The 17598-nt window shown below is 40.4% G+C and overlaps 1 protein-coding gene across 2 annotated transcripts in view; it reads right to left on the bottom strand.

Moving 5' to 3' along the window:
• Window positions 1-8451: 8451 nt before the first annotated feature.
• SPIN1 (spindlin 1) overlaps window positions 8452-17598 on the bottom strand; it is a 49829-nt gene continuing 40682 nt past the window's right edge. Inside the window, exons 4-7 of one of the 2 annotated variants that reach the window (XM_054397408.1) lie at window positions 13922-14175; window positions 12711-12944; window positions 12163-12165; window positions 8452-10481 (exon numbers count right to left, since the gene is read on the bottom strand). In XM_054397408.1, coding sequence (XP_054253383.1) covers window positions 10282-10481; window positions 12163-12165; window positions 12711-12944; window positions 13922-14175 — 691 coding nt within the window. In that variant the 3' untranslated portion in view covers window positions 8452-10281. The remainder of the gene's footprint in view (window positions 10482-12162; window positions 12166-12710; window positions 12945-13921; window positions 14176-17598) is intronic. The other variant, XM_054397407.1, reaches the window with a different exon arrangement.

The raw sequence follows: 17598 nt of genomic DNA, 5'->3' as shown, positions 1-17598 counted from the left end.
GTAGGCCCCACATAGGCTGCACTTACTGCCAGAAAGCCTGCTACAGCAAAGTCGTCTTCTCCCCATAGACCACAGGTCTGGTCAAGAGCCTGCTCCAGCATGAGCTCTCCATGGGCTGTAACTTCCTTCAGGGCAGGTCCACCTGCTCTGACATGGGGTCCTCCACAGGCTGCAGGTAGACATCTGCTCTACCATTTATAGGCTGCGCAGGAGCTGCTTCACTATGGTCTTTTTCACAGGCTGCAGCAGAAATCCTGCTCTGGCACCTGGAGCACCTCCTCCCTCTCCTTCACTGACCTTAGTTTCTGCAGGGCTGTTTATTTCATTCTTCTCACTCATTTCACACAGCTACTCTGCAGCATTTTGTACCCTTTCTCTAATACATTTTCCTGAAATGCCACTGACTTGGCTAATGGGCTCATCTGCGTCCTGCAGTAGGTCTGGGAGCAGCTGCTGGCCTCTTCTCACAGAGGCCACAGCGCCTACAGCCATGTCACTGCAAACAACTTCCCATGTATACCTGGTACTGCTATTTTAAATACTTGCACCCCAAGAACAACTTTACCCCAAGACTTGGTCATCTGAAACAATTCAGAAGAGGAATTATTTGAACTCAGGTTCATAGATAGAATGGTTTGGGTTGGAACGGACCTTGAGGATCATCTTGTTCCAACCCCACTGCCACAGATAAGGACACTTTCCACTAGACCAGGTGGCTCATGGCCTCATCCAGTATGGCCATGAACACCTCCAGAGAGGGGGCACCCATGACTTCCCTGGCCAACCTGTTCCAGTGTCTCACCACCCTCAGTGTAAAGAATTTCTTCCTAATATCCAGTCTAAATCTGCCCTCCACAAGCTTCTATTCCCTCTTGTCCTACCATAACAAGCCCTTGTGGAAATGTCCCTTCCCAGCTTTCTTGTTGGTCCCCTTCAGGCACTGGAAGGCTCCTATAATGTCTCCCAGGAGCTTTAGGCTGAGCAGCCCCAACTCTCACAGCCTGTGCCCATGGGGCAGGTTCTCCACCCCTCTGATCATCTTTGTGGCCCTTCTTTGGACCCGCTCCATCACCTCCATATCACTCTTATGCTGGGGGCACCAGAACTGGATGAAGTACTCAGGTACAGTCTCATGAGAGCAGAATAGTGGCACAGAATCTGCTCACTTTGTCCTGCTGGTTATACTTCTTTTGATGTGGCCCAGGACACAGTTGGCCTTCTGGGCTGCAAGCACACACTGATCATTCATTTCGAGTTTATCATTAACCAACATCTCCAAGTCCTTTCTCTTCAAGCCTGCTCTCAAGCCACTCTTCGCCCAGCCTGTATTTGTGCTTGGGGCTGCCATGACATAGGTATAGGACCTTGCACTTGGCCTTGTTAACTTCAGGAGGTTGACCTGGGCCCACCTCTCAATCCTGCCCAAGTTCCTCTGGATGGTATCCTTTCCCTCCAGTGTGTCAGCCACACCACACAGTTTGGTGTCATTTGCAAACTTGCTGAGGTTTGCTCAAGTCCCGCTGTCCATATTGCTGATGACAGCACTGGTCCCAGTGGCAACTCCTGAGGGACGCTGTTTGTCACTGCATTTGGACATTGTGCCATTAAACGCAACTTTGAGTGCAGCTATCCAAACAATTCCTTATCCAGTGGCTGGTCTACCCTCAAGGCCGTACTTTTTCAATTTGGTGATGAGGTTGTCATTCAGGACAGTATCAAACACGGTACACAAGTCCAGTTGGTCTTCCCTTATCACTGATGCTCTGTCTCAGAAAGCACCGAGTTCATCAGGCATGATTTGCCCTTGGTGAAGCCACGTTGGTTACCACCAATCACCTCTTCTTCATTTTCTGTATGCCTTAGCAAGGCCTTCAAGAGGATCTGCTTCATGATCTTGCCAGACACAGAGGTGAGACTGACTGGCCTGCAGATTCTGGGGTCTTCCTTTTTTCTCTTTTTGAAGATGGGTGTTATGTTTCTCCTTTTCCAGTCAACAGGAACATCACCACAGTGCCATGACTTCAAACTCAAACATCTTTGTCTTCTTTGTATTCAAGAAATTGGAAGGCTGTCAACACTGAAAACCTGCTGCTTCAGGGATGGTTCTGGGGCTAAGCCACAAGGACATGTCAGTGCAAATGGGACACAGTGAAGATGCAGAACGTCAGGACCAGGATGCAAGGACCTGGAAGCTCTATGGGTCTTCTGCAACTAGAAAGGCAGATTTGTTCTCTGCATAGATAAAAGGTTTAAGTTGCGAAGACGGTTCAAGGCTATATTCCATGTCCACAGTGAAACCACATCATGTACTACATCTCCAATTGGCTGTTGTACAAAGCCTTCCAATGAGCTGGACTTGAACCCTGAAAACAAGTTAACACAATGGGACACAACTAGCCCAGTAACAGAGCATCAAGACAGTCTTTCTTACCTGTTGTTCATCACCTTACAAAGGGCACCATAGCATGAGACAGGACCAACCTTCATGTAGCCCAGTGATTAAAGGATTATTGCTTAATATCCTTATGGAAGAAAGCCTAGTAAAAAGCTCAGTTGTTGCTGTGCCTTGCTGAAGCCTGCTGTCCTACTGCTATCCCCAAGAGCAGGATTTCAGTTGGTTGGCCAGGTGCCTTCTTCACTCAAGCGAACCATTTCCTCTGGCATTTATTCAGCACCTTTATCCTGTCAAGTAGCCAGTCAAGATTTGTGATGAATTCCAGTTAAAAACAATACAACACAAGCCAAAACAAACCCTGAAATGGCATTAATTACTCCTAAAATGCTTGCCAGTGATATAATCAGTTCACAGAACAGATTATCTACAGAATTCAAATTTGTCTTCAGCAGCATAATGTGTAATTTCCTTTGTCATTTATTGACACAAGTGGACAAAGTCATCAGCATCACTTGTCTTTGCAATCTCGACCCTACATTGAATGCAAAAAAAGGTTTTAACTCCACAGAGCAGCATCTCAGCACAAAGAATGAAATAAAAAATGGTTTTCAGATATGTGATCATGTGTATCACAGGCTTTCTGCATTGAGATTTTTAACACTGTTTAAGCACTTCCTTCAACACGACTATATACTATATAAGTCTCAAACAATTCATATCACCCTTTACACACTTCCAGGTTATCTGCAAGAGTATAAATGGTTGGTAATAATTAGTACCAGTTGTAGGTAGTTGTAATTTTGTAATCTGGAAGTAGTATGTGCTGAACTAAAAAGTCAGATTTTGGAGCACATATGTCAACTATGCAGTTGCCTGCATGATTTTATTATGTTGTAAATATAGGAATTTCCATGTATTAAATGAATTCTGTGGATAACAAAATGCTGTAAATCTTCCGCCATGTACACTGCTAGCCTTGTAAAAGCAGGTTAAAGATCAGGGTAATGTTTGGATGTACAGCATGAGAAAGTATTATCCATCCTAGGCAGTAACTAACCTTTTCATCTTTCTACTTCAGTAAAATCCGCTACATTATGTTTACTATAAATATTGAGCATCCTCTTGGCTAGTCTTCCACCCTTTTGAAATGAACTGCTAGTCTCAGTTCATGATCAGTAGATACTGAATCCATTTATTTTTCCCCCCTTACCATCAGAAATTCTGAATCAGTTAGATCATCTACCTCACTTTATTATTCTCTCTGCTAGCTACATGAATAGATAATACACTGAGCCTCACTAAGAATAGCAGAGAACTTTATGTCAAACAGAATGAGTATCCAGAAACAGGGAGAAAATTGTGTGAAAAAACCTGGAGATTAATAAGGCTTCCCAGTAAAACTGTTTCAACCTTCCATAATGAAACCTGCAGTCACATACCAAAAACTTGCTTTTTTACACTTTTGAACATAACCTTTGAATCATTCCTCTCCAATGCTTCTGCTGTTAGCATTGTTTTATTTTGTTCGTACAGCTTAGAAAATTATACCAATGAAGTTCACATTAGTTTTAAGTTAGACCTCTGCTTCTGCAAGTTATAAATGGCTAGGAGTTAGTAAAATGCTGTAAGATCAAATTAATTGGAGCTTTTATGAAAAGCATGACAACCAGTATACCCAGTGCATTACTCCAGTGGTAAAATAAAAATCTTTGCAAGAATTTATGAAGTCATCTCAAAGTCCATTTCAAAGGTGAGTATATACTATGTGCAGCTAGTTAGCATAGGAGGACTATAAATCAGTAGCCCAAAAACCAGCTGAGTGAAATGTGCTAGTATCTTGCTTTTTCTTTCTCAAAGGACTAGCTACCCTGTCACTAAGCTGTCTTCCACACAAAAACAAAGGAAAAAACCTCCACTCCCCTCTTGCTTCCTAGTGGTGGATATGTTTACATGCGACTGCTTTGATGAACATGAATGTGCATTTACATCAGAGTAAAGGTGCATAGATTAATTTATTAACAAAAATGTGCCTTTTAAATGTCAGGTCTGGGTGGAACATTGCAAAAGAAGTCTGCTGAAATCAAAGTAAACATGCACATGTCCACGGTCATTGCCAAAGTCAGCTTTGAATGTATCAGTCTTTAGTGCAGAAATCTGGGGCACAATGTGGCACTGAAACGCATCAAAATGTTCAAAAAAGACTGGTAAAAGTCAAGACTCCATTGAACAAAAGTTAATGTACAGATTAATTGCATGGAGGTGGGATGGATGGAACCAGTGCCAAAGCATACAACTTTTTTAACTGTCAGGCTGCAAAACCATTTATGCAATTTTTGTACAAGTTATGCAAACCACAACTGATTCCAGAAAACCAATGTGCAGAAACCTGTAATTAACAGCTGAGACTTCAGCTGCTTTCTGTTGGGCCAGTGTCTCAGTAAGCTATTAAAATGGGAAGAGCACACCCTAAAAATAAAAAATAATTTAGTAGCCTGGCAGCTTTTCTGGGCTGACAATCCTGAAATGAACTTAAATGGGTAAGGTATTGATACTGGTAGAGAAAAGAGTAAGTATTGTAATACACCACAGCAGTAACTTACTGAAAAAGAAACTACAATTAGATTGGGTGGGGAAAAAAAAAAAAGTGAAAGTATTATCCAGGGCTTGAGAATGAAAGAATCTACTTGTCATTGACCTATTCATACTTCTCCTTTTAGACTTCAATGATCTTAAATTGCAGCAGCTTAATATTCTCCAAAAATCCTAAAGCTTGTAATTTCTGAAAAAGAATGTGCAGTCCACTGAAGTCATCAACTACCTACAAAAAATTTTAAAATTATTGTAATTAAAATAGTAACTAGACCACAAAAAATTAAGAATAATATAAAAAATCAGTTTAAAAATAACTTAGTAGACAGCAGCTTTTTTTCTCTCCTGAAAATATAGCCTGTTTGTATGCACTATGAGGAACGTGACAGATGTGAACGTATTGTACATCTATTATTTAACGCTGCAGCTCCAGGTAAAACAGCTGCGCTCACCCTTCGTAATCTGTGGCACATTCCTGTCTTGATATTTGAGCTGCTTGCAAATGAGGTTATAAGTAACCAGCTTTCCAGGTAGTTTCATTATTGCAGCAATAGAAAACAAAAAAATACTTGTTTTTAGAAGGCTCCTTCCTCTAAAATGAGATGCTACAAAACTGAGGTCAATTTATCAGCTGACACTACAGAAGAGCTGCAAACATTAGTCATTAAATGTTAAATTACAGTAAAAAAAAAATAGACTAACATAGCCATACCTGCTTTTGGGATGACATTCTTGCTAAACAGTCTCTCCCTAATTGGCAGGTGTATACAACATGTATCTTCAGTGGGACTAATTTCTCAGGCAACAGGGTACAATGAACAGCACACTGAACTAATGGAACTGAAGAGGCTTGCATATTCATCCCAATTGCAGGCTGGCATGCTCCAAGATCTTCAGTATACATCTAAAGGAGTTGGTGCCAAAAAAAATGTTTTTTGGTGTACCCATATAACACTTTCCCCTTTATTATCAGAAGTATCTATTAATAAAATAGATAATAAATAATAAAATAGATAAAATAATAAAGGAAAATCTATTCTGTATTGGAAGTTTACCTCTGTAATTTAACAACAAAGTAACTACAAAGTCTTCATGCATTAACTGTAACAGGACTTAAAATGTGCAGCATGGAGATGTTATCTGTTCATCACCTCTAATTTGGATCAACTTTGCTTTTTAATCATCAGTAAAATGTGCTTGACTGAATTTTTGCATTTTATCAATTTAAAGCAAACAAATGTATCATCTAAAAACTGCCAAAGGCTTCTGCTGTCTCCACTGCTGAAATACTTCTTTCTGCTCTGGAAATAGAGACTTCTTCACAGGCCTGCACGATTCCTTGAAAGAGATTTTTTCTGTGTTTGGTAAAACCAATTTAAGCAGCACACTTTACCTTTGCCATGTTCCATCTTACAAACATTTATACTTCCTTTGAAAAAAAAATATTTGGCATTGGAAGCAAGCTAACTTCATAGGGCAAATATATACCAGCATATATGGCTCAGCATTAAAATAGTAAATCCTTTAATTAGAAAATTGAAGAAACTGCTTCTTTAATAATTTGAAATCACATCACTTCATTTTGCTCATGAGAACAAAGTTTACAGTCATAAGTTGCACATAAAGGGTTTATTTTAAATTTTTAAGGATAGAGTTACATCATAATTATAAAAAATTACTTACAGAATTAAGTAACAGATTTAAAGTGTTTATACTTCTAGATGCAGAGAACAGGGAACTGTCTACATTGTTAAAAATAAAATAAAAATAATGAAACCAAGCTCTAAAGATGAAGTCATTACCTAATTTTAAAATGTGAACACGAAGACCTTTGAATTATACACATACCAAGAACCATCCAAATTGCACTAATGATGTAAAATACAAAAAGCACAGCATTTTTAAGGAACCAGAAACTGTTTTTAACATAATTATTTTCCCTGAAGCAACTAGTTAATTCTAACTGAAGATAAAGCCTCCATTTCTAAATAATTAAAGAAGGCTTCTACCTGTTGCAACAAAAAGGGCATTCCCCATAGTCTCCTCCAACATAGTTTAGGGTTTGGCACTCAAAAGAAAGAAGAAAAATGTAGTGTTTTGCTAAACAACAGCAATTTTATTTTTTTTCTTTAACAGAATACATGGTCCCTTCAAATGCTGTATGACACATACAACTGGAAAATTACCTTCTGTTGGCACTATGCTCGCCTCACCGGTGCATTTAATCCTACTAACAACCATTAAAACAGCACAATAAGCAAATTCACAAAAAACTGAACACAAAATAAAAACAGAACAAAACAAAAACCTAAACATTTTAACATGCAACTTTAGTTTGTTACATTGAATGTTCTAACCCTCTAAGCATGCAAAAAAAGATGGTCTGCATTTAAGGTGTTATTTTTTTCCCCTTTTTGAAGTTTTACATGGCAGCCTGACATCACACACGCACACACACAATATACAACAATACTACAGCAGGTAAATGTGAAAGGCAAATAACTTTTATACAAAGATCTATGGCTTGTCCCATCACAAGCCGTCTGAGATTTTGGAAAGTAATGTTGAACCCCTATAACAAGGAACCAACATTTAGTTACCAGGGTAATGCAAGCACTGCATGCAGATCTGAAACATGAGCCTAAAACAAAGCCCAAAGCAGATGGGCAGGGAGTGGAATTAGTCTCAAGCCTCAAAAAGGTGGTTTAAGCTATCAAAAAAAGAAGAAAAAAAAAAAGGAATGAGAGAAAAAAGAAAAAGATGAAAAGAATTACCCACACAACAGACAATGGGGACATCTAAAAACAACCATAAAATTTACAGTTTATAGATTATATTCTAATTAGCAGAATACGTGGTGTATTCACGAGGCTTGCAGAAAACCCACAAATGCAAGCCTAATGCTAAAAACGTTTCAGTAGACCTAAACCTCAGATACTTCAAAACAAACTTTGTATTCCTCAGATGTATAGCCCAGAATTCAGTGTACTATGTTACTCATGTATCTTGTGTGTAATCAATACACTCACTCATTCTTGTGCCACAAATATCAACTGGGGCTCATGGAGCCAGGCTCAGCTTTGAGATTTACATGCAGGACTCTTAAGAGTCAATAGAAAACACATAACAGATCTGCAGGATGAAAACACTGTGTTGCAAATCTGCTCACTTTGTTCAAAAACACAAGGAACATTTATGACTCAGGTACTTAGAACTGCATTGAGAAGCTATTCACTGAAAGACAACAGCCTGCCTTTGGTTGCCAATGGTGAAATACTGGACATAATGCAATATAGTAGCAACAGATAAAGAATTAAGGTACCATATTTATATGGAGAGTGTTTATTACCATTCAACAGCATAATGAGGCACAAGCCTTAAGGCTAAAATATGAAATCAGTCAAACCCCCCCCCCTTACTCCACACCCTCCTCCTCCCCCCCGCTACCCCCCAAAAAAAACCCCAAAACAAAACAAACCCGAAAACAGACAGAAAGGGGCTTAAATCACTGAGTCTTCAATATCAAGAATACCCACAATAGAGGTCATCTGGACCTCTGATGTATCCTTAACAGCACCTCTCCTGCATCCTTTCACTAATGGCATAAGGTTGGATATCAGAGTGTTTGCTCCTTCCACCAAGTGTTGACTGTCTTCACATACAGTATTTCTATGAAGCAGTTATTTGAAATTTGCAGAGCTCTGCCTTAATGTAACATGACAGTTTGCTGATGTGCTGATCACTGTTGCAATTTTGATACTTTTAAAAACTGCCACACTTAAAACCCCCCTAATTTTCATTTACATCTATGTTGCAAGATTAAAACATGAAAGGATTTTGCTGTTGTGGGCTGCTATTTACATCCACAATCTAATGCAGATGACTGAACCACTGAGACTGCCTATAGCTTCCATTAGATAGTACACCACTTGCATGCAGAACTCTAGTGTTCATAGAATGAAACTCACGTTAACAGCATACCTCAAAGCAAGTACAATGTACACCACAAAACGTAACAATAGGTTTAAGCTGTAGATTTGTCTGGACACTCCTTATGTGGAAAAGCCAGAAGAAGGAATAAATTGGGGAAATGCCTTCTTGAACCAAAATGGTTAAAACACACCAAACCAACCAACCAAAAAACCCCCAAAACACACACACACAGAAAAACCCAAAACAAAACCAACCAAAAAAATCCCACCAAACAAATGAAAGGAATGCAACAGACTGAGCAGAAGGCAACAAACGCTTCTCCTTCTCCAAAGTAAGTATTCAATGTAAAAGGACAGCCCCTTCCACCCCCCCGGCATGAGACTGCATTTACCATGTGTAATACTAACAACTGTTAGGCTTCTACGTTCACATACAAACATTCAGGTTGCTAGGTTTTGAAATTCAGTGACAGACTACCAATTGCCAATGTGTAGTCTAAAATCTTCTGAAGTAGCATATATACTGTTAAAGTTGTGGCACCAAGCACTTGGGTTTTGCTAAGAACAAAGAAAGAAAGAAGTACAACATTTAGGATCAAAGGCAGCCTTGTTGCATGTATTTTACTGGTTCCTACAACTTGTAAACGTGGGCCATTAACCTGCATTTTCTACTTGCCTGGTTATATAGATGAAATATTTTTACAGTTTAAAGCCTTTTCACTGAAAGGTGCATAAGTCAAATGTTTGATAACCTACTGCCCTCTGACTAGTAAAAATGCACAAGTGTTTCCATGTACTACAAGTTCTTAGAAAGCTAAATTTGAAATAAAGTGTAGAAACACAGCAGAGTGATATTACTTGGGTTAGGCACTCCTCAATGCTGCACAAACTGTTTAAACTTTTCTGAAGAGTCACCTCTGTCCCAACCCTGAAAACAAGGGCTGCCAGTAGCCAAGAAACTAAATTTAATGTTACAAAAGAAGGCATATAAAACATCAAACTACACTTGCATGTAGCAGTTGAACAAGTGAGTGCAAGGTTGAAGAAAAAGTTAAAATCTATGAAAAAAATTTAGATTGATTACAATACTAGATCAACTTTACACAGCTTGAATTTGCAGCTGTTCTTTGCCTTTAACTCCCTCCTGCCCAAATATATTGGCTTCCTTGAAGAAAAGGAGTTCTCTTACACAAAATATGTCAATGTTTGTTTATATTATCCAAAACAAAACAGTTTTGCTGGCAGAGATTGTGGGTTCGCAGGGACATTTAAGCTTTCATTAAACTGGAAAGCAGTCAAGTCTTTGTGTCTACAAATTTTACATTTAATAGTTCCACAAATTTGGCAAAAAGTTCACAATGATGTCTAGGATGTCTTCACCAAATCGTAGACATAAATATGGAAATCATCATCAAACTTGATGAAATAGACAGATGGTTTGGCTTCAACTTGATGAATGACCATGCCAGTCCTTTTCGAGCCATCTTCTTTGGCATATTCCACTTGTTTGCCTACCAGGCTGTCCACAACTTCACCTGGTTCCCGTTCTGCAGGAGGTGAATCATCTGCAACACAAAACCAGTGTACTTTGGTAGACAGTAATGGAATTTTTCAATATGGAAGACAATGTCAGTCTTTGTCATGGTTTAAACCTGGCTGGCAGCCAACAACCACACAGCTGCTCGCTCACCTCACCCTGTCCTGGAGCATGGGGTTGAGAACTGAGAGGTGTAAAGGTGAGGAGTTTGCAAAGGTTTGAGAAAAAAAATAGTCATTTTAATAATAACCATAGAATCATTATTAATGAATACTAATAACAATACTACGAGATAATAATATAATTAATGTTATTAACAGAACATTAAAGTTTTCGATGCACAATGCAATTGTTCACCACCCCCTGACCAGTGATCAGCTGATCATCCTAGAGGAAAGAAAATCCCCAAACCAGAATCCAAGAAGACCCCTAGCTTCTTGGCTCACTCATTTATATACTGAATATGATATTGTATGACACAAAATATTCTGTTGGCCAATTTTGGTCTGTTCTTGCTGTGCTCCATCTTGGCTTCTTCTGCACACTAGCAAGACATGGGCAGGTGAAAAGCCCTCAATGTCCTAGCAACAATTTAACATTTCAGTATATTATCAGCATTATTCTCATGCCAATTCCCATCCTGAATTCAAAACATAGCACTGTTCTACCTACTACAAAGGAAAATTAGCTCTATCTTGGCTCAAACCAGGACAGTCTTTAAAAGTCATACAAGCCAATCAGTTTTAAATACAGGATACGAAGAAAATTAAGCACCTAACAACTGCCACACTTCTATAAAGTACAGTTGTTGAAAATTTTTCAAGTAATAATTTGAAAATTAAGTCTTGAGTCTTACTAAGTAAAAAACAACACTTTGATTTGTATAACAAGTCAATCTTTTGACAGGCAGGTTTATACACTACCTATAGAAGATGCCTGTGGATAAGTGAATTTAAGCCACCAGCAGAAAAAAGCACTGGATATCTTTAGCAGAATGGCAGTCAACCTAAAACTCCCTCTTCCCAAACACATTTTTCAAAGTTTCAGTGTATGCATGCCACTGCTACAAAAACATCTCTTCTAAAATGTTAGTAAATGCAAATTCCTTATTACAAGGGGCTTTTGACTCCATGTTGCTTTTTGTAAAGACTAACCATACTGCCTTCCTTTCTAGCAAAACCTAGTCAGAGATGTCCATTTATTTTAGGCAATGCCTATCCTAAATTTAAATACAAAGAGGTCTGATTTGCAGCAGGCCAGCTGCCAAGGATTTGGGTTACAAGCCAGTCATGTCACAAATGTGATAAAAATTTTAAAAAATGGACGGGAGAACTAGAAAGCTGACCACATCTTTCTCAGCCAGTCTTCTTTTTGATTAGTAAACTTGTGTTTTGTATTCCAGAGAGGAATTGTCTTACTAATGGTCACACCTGATGTGACTTTTAACTGGAAATCCTATGTGTTTAAATTAATGTCTTTGTTCCAAGTTTGCCTTAAGACAACCTTAATGATTTCACTTATTTTCTTTTCAGTTCTGTGGGTTGTGAAAGAATTCCCAAAACAAGAAGAAAACAACAGGGAATGAATACATTGGTTTGTACTTTCAAGACTTGTCTGCACACTTAAGGTTATTTCAGTTTTTGTTTCAGTTCCTCTACAAATGCACTGCAGTACATAGTTGTAATCCTCTTAATACCAGTTTTATGTACAGTCTTCCTTGGCAAACATTCAAGTTAAACTGTTCCTTTTTCTTAGAAGGAATTTTGAGCTCTTGACAAATTTTAGTATCAGAACCAGGAATACATTCTCCCCTCACCAAAAACAAGCTTAGAAGAAATATAAATGTTGCTGTCCTCACATATGTAAACCCTGTCTTTGAGAAAATAGAGCTCCCCAGAAATTTTAGTTACAACACCGTTCCATCAAATTTAAAGACACAATTCCAGGTATTCTAAAATCTTATTTGGAAAAGATTACTCTTAACATCTCAAATAATTTACTTAAGGACACAATTTCAAAAGATCTGGGAAGCACTCCAATTCATGGAAGGTAGCAACTACTTAGAAATGTTTTGGCAAAAAGGGAAACAGTTGCATGATGAGCATGAAGGAAAAACTGCACAACTGGCTAGTTCTTAAATGGAAAGAAAGCAAACAAACTCTACCACTACACTAACCCCAAAGGTGGAAGAAAGCAAAGCAGACTTAAAATACATCCAAGTCATTTTAATAGTTAAAACAGTAACTAGTCTACTTACTTGAATCAGGCATAATGCGAAGGTCACCTTCTTTATAATCATCTAAAAGCTGGTACATGTACAAGACAGGATCTTTCTCATAGGTAATATAAAACCATGTGTTCATAATAGGAGCTCGAGCCAAAACCATCCCCCTCCATTCATCTTTTGAGCCATCCTCTGTCTCAAACATATGTTCCACAGCTTTACCAATCATTGTGTCTGCCAGGTGGGCATCACTAATTCGAGACGAAGCTGAAATGACAGCATTTCTTAAATTAATTTAAAAGCATAGATATATGTCTTTTCGAAAAATAATCTTTACCCTGATTCATAAATGAAGTTGATTGGAAGTTAGTCAGTTCATACTCAAAACAGTGTCCATTTGAGATGGTTCACTAATGATGAAACATAGAAATTCAGAATGTTGTCAAAACATATATCATCATACTCCTTATGATTAAAACAATTATAATGCAAGGTAAAAAGAGACCAATCAAGGTCACAGTAACAAGGACTCTATTAGTGAAACACTGGACAGAGAGAAACAGGCAGCAGAGGACAATGGAACAAAACAACGCTATGATGTTATTAATTAAACTTTTGAGTTTGGTTCTCCATAAAGCCACTCTAGAGACTGCTACCAATTGCATTGTTGTCAGAAGATGCAACAGCTTGCTCTGTTTTTAAACTAGTTATTACTTGGGTAAACACTGAACCTTGTAGTTTGAGAAACCTGCAGTTTAACAATTCAGTGCTAATTCTGAAAAATCAAAAAGCCTTGTTACTGATTAAGTTATTGTACTTAGAAAATGCCTTTCACCCCCATTATGAAAATCACCCTGGGAAAGTACATAACCAAAAATGTGATGTTACTACTGTTAGACAACACAACCTCAATAGGTTAGTTTAAATTTTAACAGACATATCAATGTTAACTTCACATGTTGTTCTTAAGGACAAGACTACACAAAAACTACAGAATGTCCTGCATACTGCTTGAAGGCAGAAGACAGCACTGCACTCACTAATACCATGAAACCTTTGTGGAATCAAGAATATTTAAATAGAGCATATTACATTACCTGCCATGTGACAAAAATGAAATTGACTGATAACATTTAAGCAATCAGATACTATCTTGGGCAAGTCTGCAGAGATTAGTGCAGAACATTTAATAAAAATGACAGCTTATACACATGTGAATTTCGGAAGAAAATCAAAACACTTACCAACTCTATCTGGAAGAACTTCAAGTGCTGAAACTCTTTCATCTTTGTGCAATTCTAGTCCATACACACAGTCAAATCCATCATACTTTATAAGATAGAGAGAGGGATTTACAGGGACTTGATCAAGAACTGTGCCCTTCCACTGTGTCACAGGTCCACTCCCTTCTTTCCATCCATGCTGTATTCTGCAGCCTACAATATTTCTTCGTGGCTGAGAAATAGGTTTGCTTGGTCCCACATTGTTTCTATGCTTTCTGCACACAGATACAAACATAGTATTAAAACAAATGCACACATATTGGAAATTCTACTCCAGACAAGAGCTGTATGCTTTAAGAGAGCAATATATTTTTATATTTTAGTGTATCTTATTCAAATTTGGGTATAAAACATTAAAAGAAACTGTTTTGGTGTGTTTTATAAAGTGCATTTCCTAAAAGTGATTTCTAAAAGTAGTCTGGTTAAGCAAAAAAAACTACATAAACTCTTGCTATGTTGAACACCAAAGTAAAACTCACCTGATAGGTCTCAAAGCACAAGGTTACCTGGCAGTATTATTACTATCTTGCTGCTTTCTGCAGAACAGTAAACAAGTTCTGTCCCAGGAGGAGGAAATCAGTGGAAACATTACCAGAGGCTGACTAAAATTCTTCCAGGGCATTTGTTTTCCTTAACCTGTGTTCTCATTGGAAGGAGATTTACTTTCCTTCTCCACTTCCATTTTTACCTCAGAAGTATTTTTAAAGACATATCACAGCAACAACATTTCTCTAGCATTTCTTTTTAGTATAGCGAAACAAAAATCCTAAGTAATGGTAATGGCAATAGAAGGCCATATCCCCTAATTTGGAAAATAGATTAAATATACTTTTTTGTCCTTCCCCTATTTTGATGGAAGTTGCACAGAAATCCCCTCTCACTAATTAACAGTTGTTTTGATCAACAGTCACATAATCTATTTGGCAGGTTGTGGCAGTTTAGGCTGGGTGCCCCCTGCCACTGCCGCATGAGATACACCTCTGGTGTCCTGGGTGCCCACCCACAGGAGTGGACACAGGAAACGACGTATTTCTACCCATAAGTCCTGCACCCTATAAGGCCATCTGCAAAGTCATTCTCTTCCTCTTTCTTCCCTCTCTGCTCCCATGGGAGATGTCCTCTCTTATCGGGTAATGCCGGGGGAGTATCCTCAAGGCCTCCTAGGCCTGTCTAGGCCTAATGCCAGGAGGAGAATGGGGGGAGGGGGCAGTGTCAAACCTGGCCAGCCTGAGACTTGCCTAGCAGCGGGAGGGGGAAGAAAGAGCCCTGGGGGGTTTGGGTTTACCCTCAGGTGGGAAGAAGGGAAGGATTGGGAAGCTTTGGGAATTCTGTGAGGGGTTCTGTACGCTTTGGGATACTCTTTGTCACTATGCTTTGTAGTTTGTAGTTTTTTTGTAGCTTCACCAATAGCTTTTCCATTTAAACTTTCCATCACTCTCCAATCCGTTTGTGTGAGTCTCATTCTTTTGTCCCTTTCAGGGCAAGAGACGATCTGTCTGGCCCCAAACCAGCACAGATTTTTGGTAGCAGAGGATGGTTCCTGTGCTGAACTCTGCAAATTGGATTGGAGAAGAGCAGGGGTGGAAAAGTTAAAATGGTATCTGGGCGTTGTTGGTTTTTGGTGGCTGGGCTCAAGGTTTTGTGCTGGGGCGACCGTGTGGGCGTTTTATGGGTTCCGAGGGGACACCCTGGTGCGTAGCCGTGGCGTGGAATCCCTCCTGCTGTTCCGAAGCGGCAGCGGCGATTCTATAGCTGCAGGCACTGGGGGAAAGCTTAAGAATGCGGTGCCTGCCCCTTTCCCTTTTGTTCCCCGCGGCGCCAGCGGCGAGCAGAGCGGCGCGGAGCCGAGGAAGGGGGAGGGACAGTCGGAAGCAGACCAGGGTCGGCTTGTCCCGCGGCGGTGGGGCTAGCCGCAGCGGGGCGGTGAGCGGTGGCTCCCGCAAGTCGAGAAGGCGGGCGGTGGCTCCAGTTCAAAAGCTGCTTCCGAGGACCCAGGGAGCGAGTATAGCTTTGGCTGGAAAAGCCGCTCTTGTGGCCCGAGGGGTGGCGGCGGTTTTGATCTGTACCGCGGCTGCAAAGGTGACGGCGGCTCTCGCTGTTATCTCTCCCCTGATTTTCGGACGCGCTCCGAAAATGGCGCCTAGCACCTGGCTCCGCCTCTCTTCTCGGCGGGTTGCAGTGCAGCCACTCCCTCTCCGGGGGAGGGCTGTGTAGCCGGATGCCTCCATGCCTTGGCATGCGTATGCTCAGGGGGAGCGGTGTGCCTGTGCGTGGTGTGCATCCGTATTAGCCTCGGGCCGCGGCTGGAAGCGGTCAGCACTGGGCTTGGGAAAGGTCCGTGCAGCTTTGGAAAGTCTCAGCGTGCTGTTGCCTGCAAGGGGTGGAAGGAGTCGAGTTGAGGAGCCTGATTGCTCAGACTCGATTGCCCCAAGGGGTGGAAACATGCCGCTTGAGTGGATGGAGAAACGTTTGATTGAGAAGTTATGAGGTTGTTTCCAGGTGGCCAGGATGCTCCATCGGATCCATGAAGAGTTCACCATGCAGAAGAATGAACTCTGCGTCGCTGGGAGGTTCCACAGGATGAGGGAGAAGAGCTGGACTGAACTGTGACCTGAGCCCGAGGGAGAGACTCTTTGGAAGGACGCCCAGATGGAGACTTGGACTTTGCCAGACATGTCATCTGAAAGTTGTTGCTGATTTGATGATATGTTTTGGGTGCAGGAATTATGGGTATGAAATAAGGGGTGGGATGTGGCAGTTTGGGCTGGGTGCCCCCTGCCACTGCCGCATGAGATACACCTCTGGTGTCCTGGGTGCCCACCCACAGGGGTGGACACAGGAAACGACGTATTTCTACCCATAAATCCTGCACCCTATAAGGCCATCTGCAAAGTCATTCTCTTCCTCTTTCTTCCCTCTCTGCTCCCACGGGAGATGTCCTCTCTTATCGGGTAATGCCGGGGGAGTATCCTCAAGGCCTCTTAGGCCTGTCTAGGCCTAATGCCAGGAGGAGAATGGGGGGAGGGGGCAGTCTCAGACCTGGCCAGCCTGAGACTTGCCTAGCAGCGGGAGGGGGAAGAAAGAGCCCTGGGGGGTTTGGGTTTACCCTCAGGTGGGAAGAAGGGAAGGATTGGGAAGCTTTGGGAATTCTGTGAGGGGTTCTGTATGCTTTGGGATACTCTTTGTCACTATGCTTTGTAGTTTGTAGCTTTTTGTAGCTTCACCAATTGCTTTTCCATTTAAACTTTCCATCACTCTCCAATCCGTTTGTGTGAGTCTCATTCTTTTGTCCCTTTCGGGGCAAGAGACGATCTGTCTGGCCTCAAACCAGCACACAGGTGTAAAACACTTCCAATGATTTTTTAAAAAGTTTGGTTACATCCGGTTATTTAAGCCACAAAACAACAAACAAATTGTAGATCTGAATACGAATGGAAACACACACTATTAACACTGTGACAATACATTGGTGATAAGAAATTAATATTAAGTCTATGTCAGCATGTTAAAATGTACATTTTCATTTCTAAAAATATTTACCTCATCAAAATTCTCATGAATATCAACTAGTTGTAAAAATATGACTTTACTATGTGTGGTACCCTTCACTTCAATGGCAGTAAAATATGCACATCAGC

The sequence above is a fragment of the Indicator indicator genome, chromosome Z, assembly GCF_027791375.1.
Source record: "Indicator indicator isolate 239-I01 chromosome Z, UM_Iind_1.1, whole genome shotgun sequence".
Taxonomy (NCBI): domain Eukaryota; kingdom Metazoa; phylum Chordata; class Aves; order Piciformes; family Indicatoridae; genus Indicator; species Indicator indicator.
This window is presented reverse-complemented; position numbering and strand designations above follow the sequence as displayed.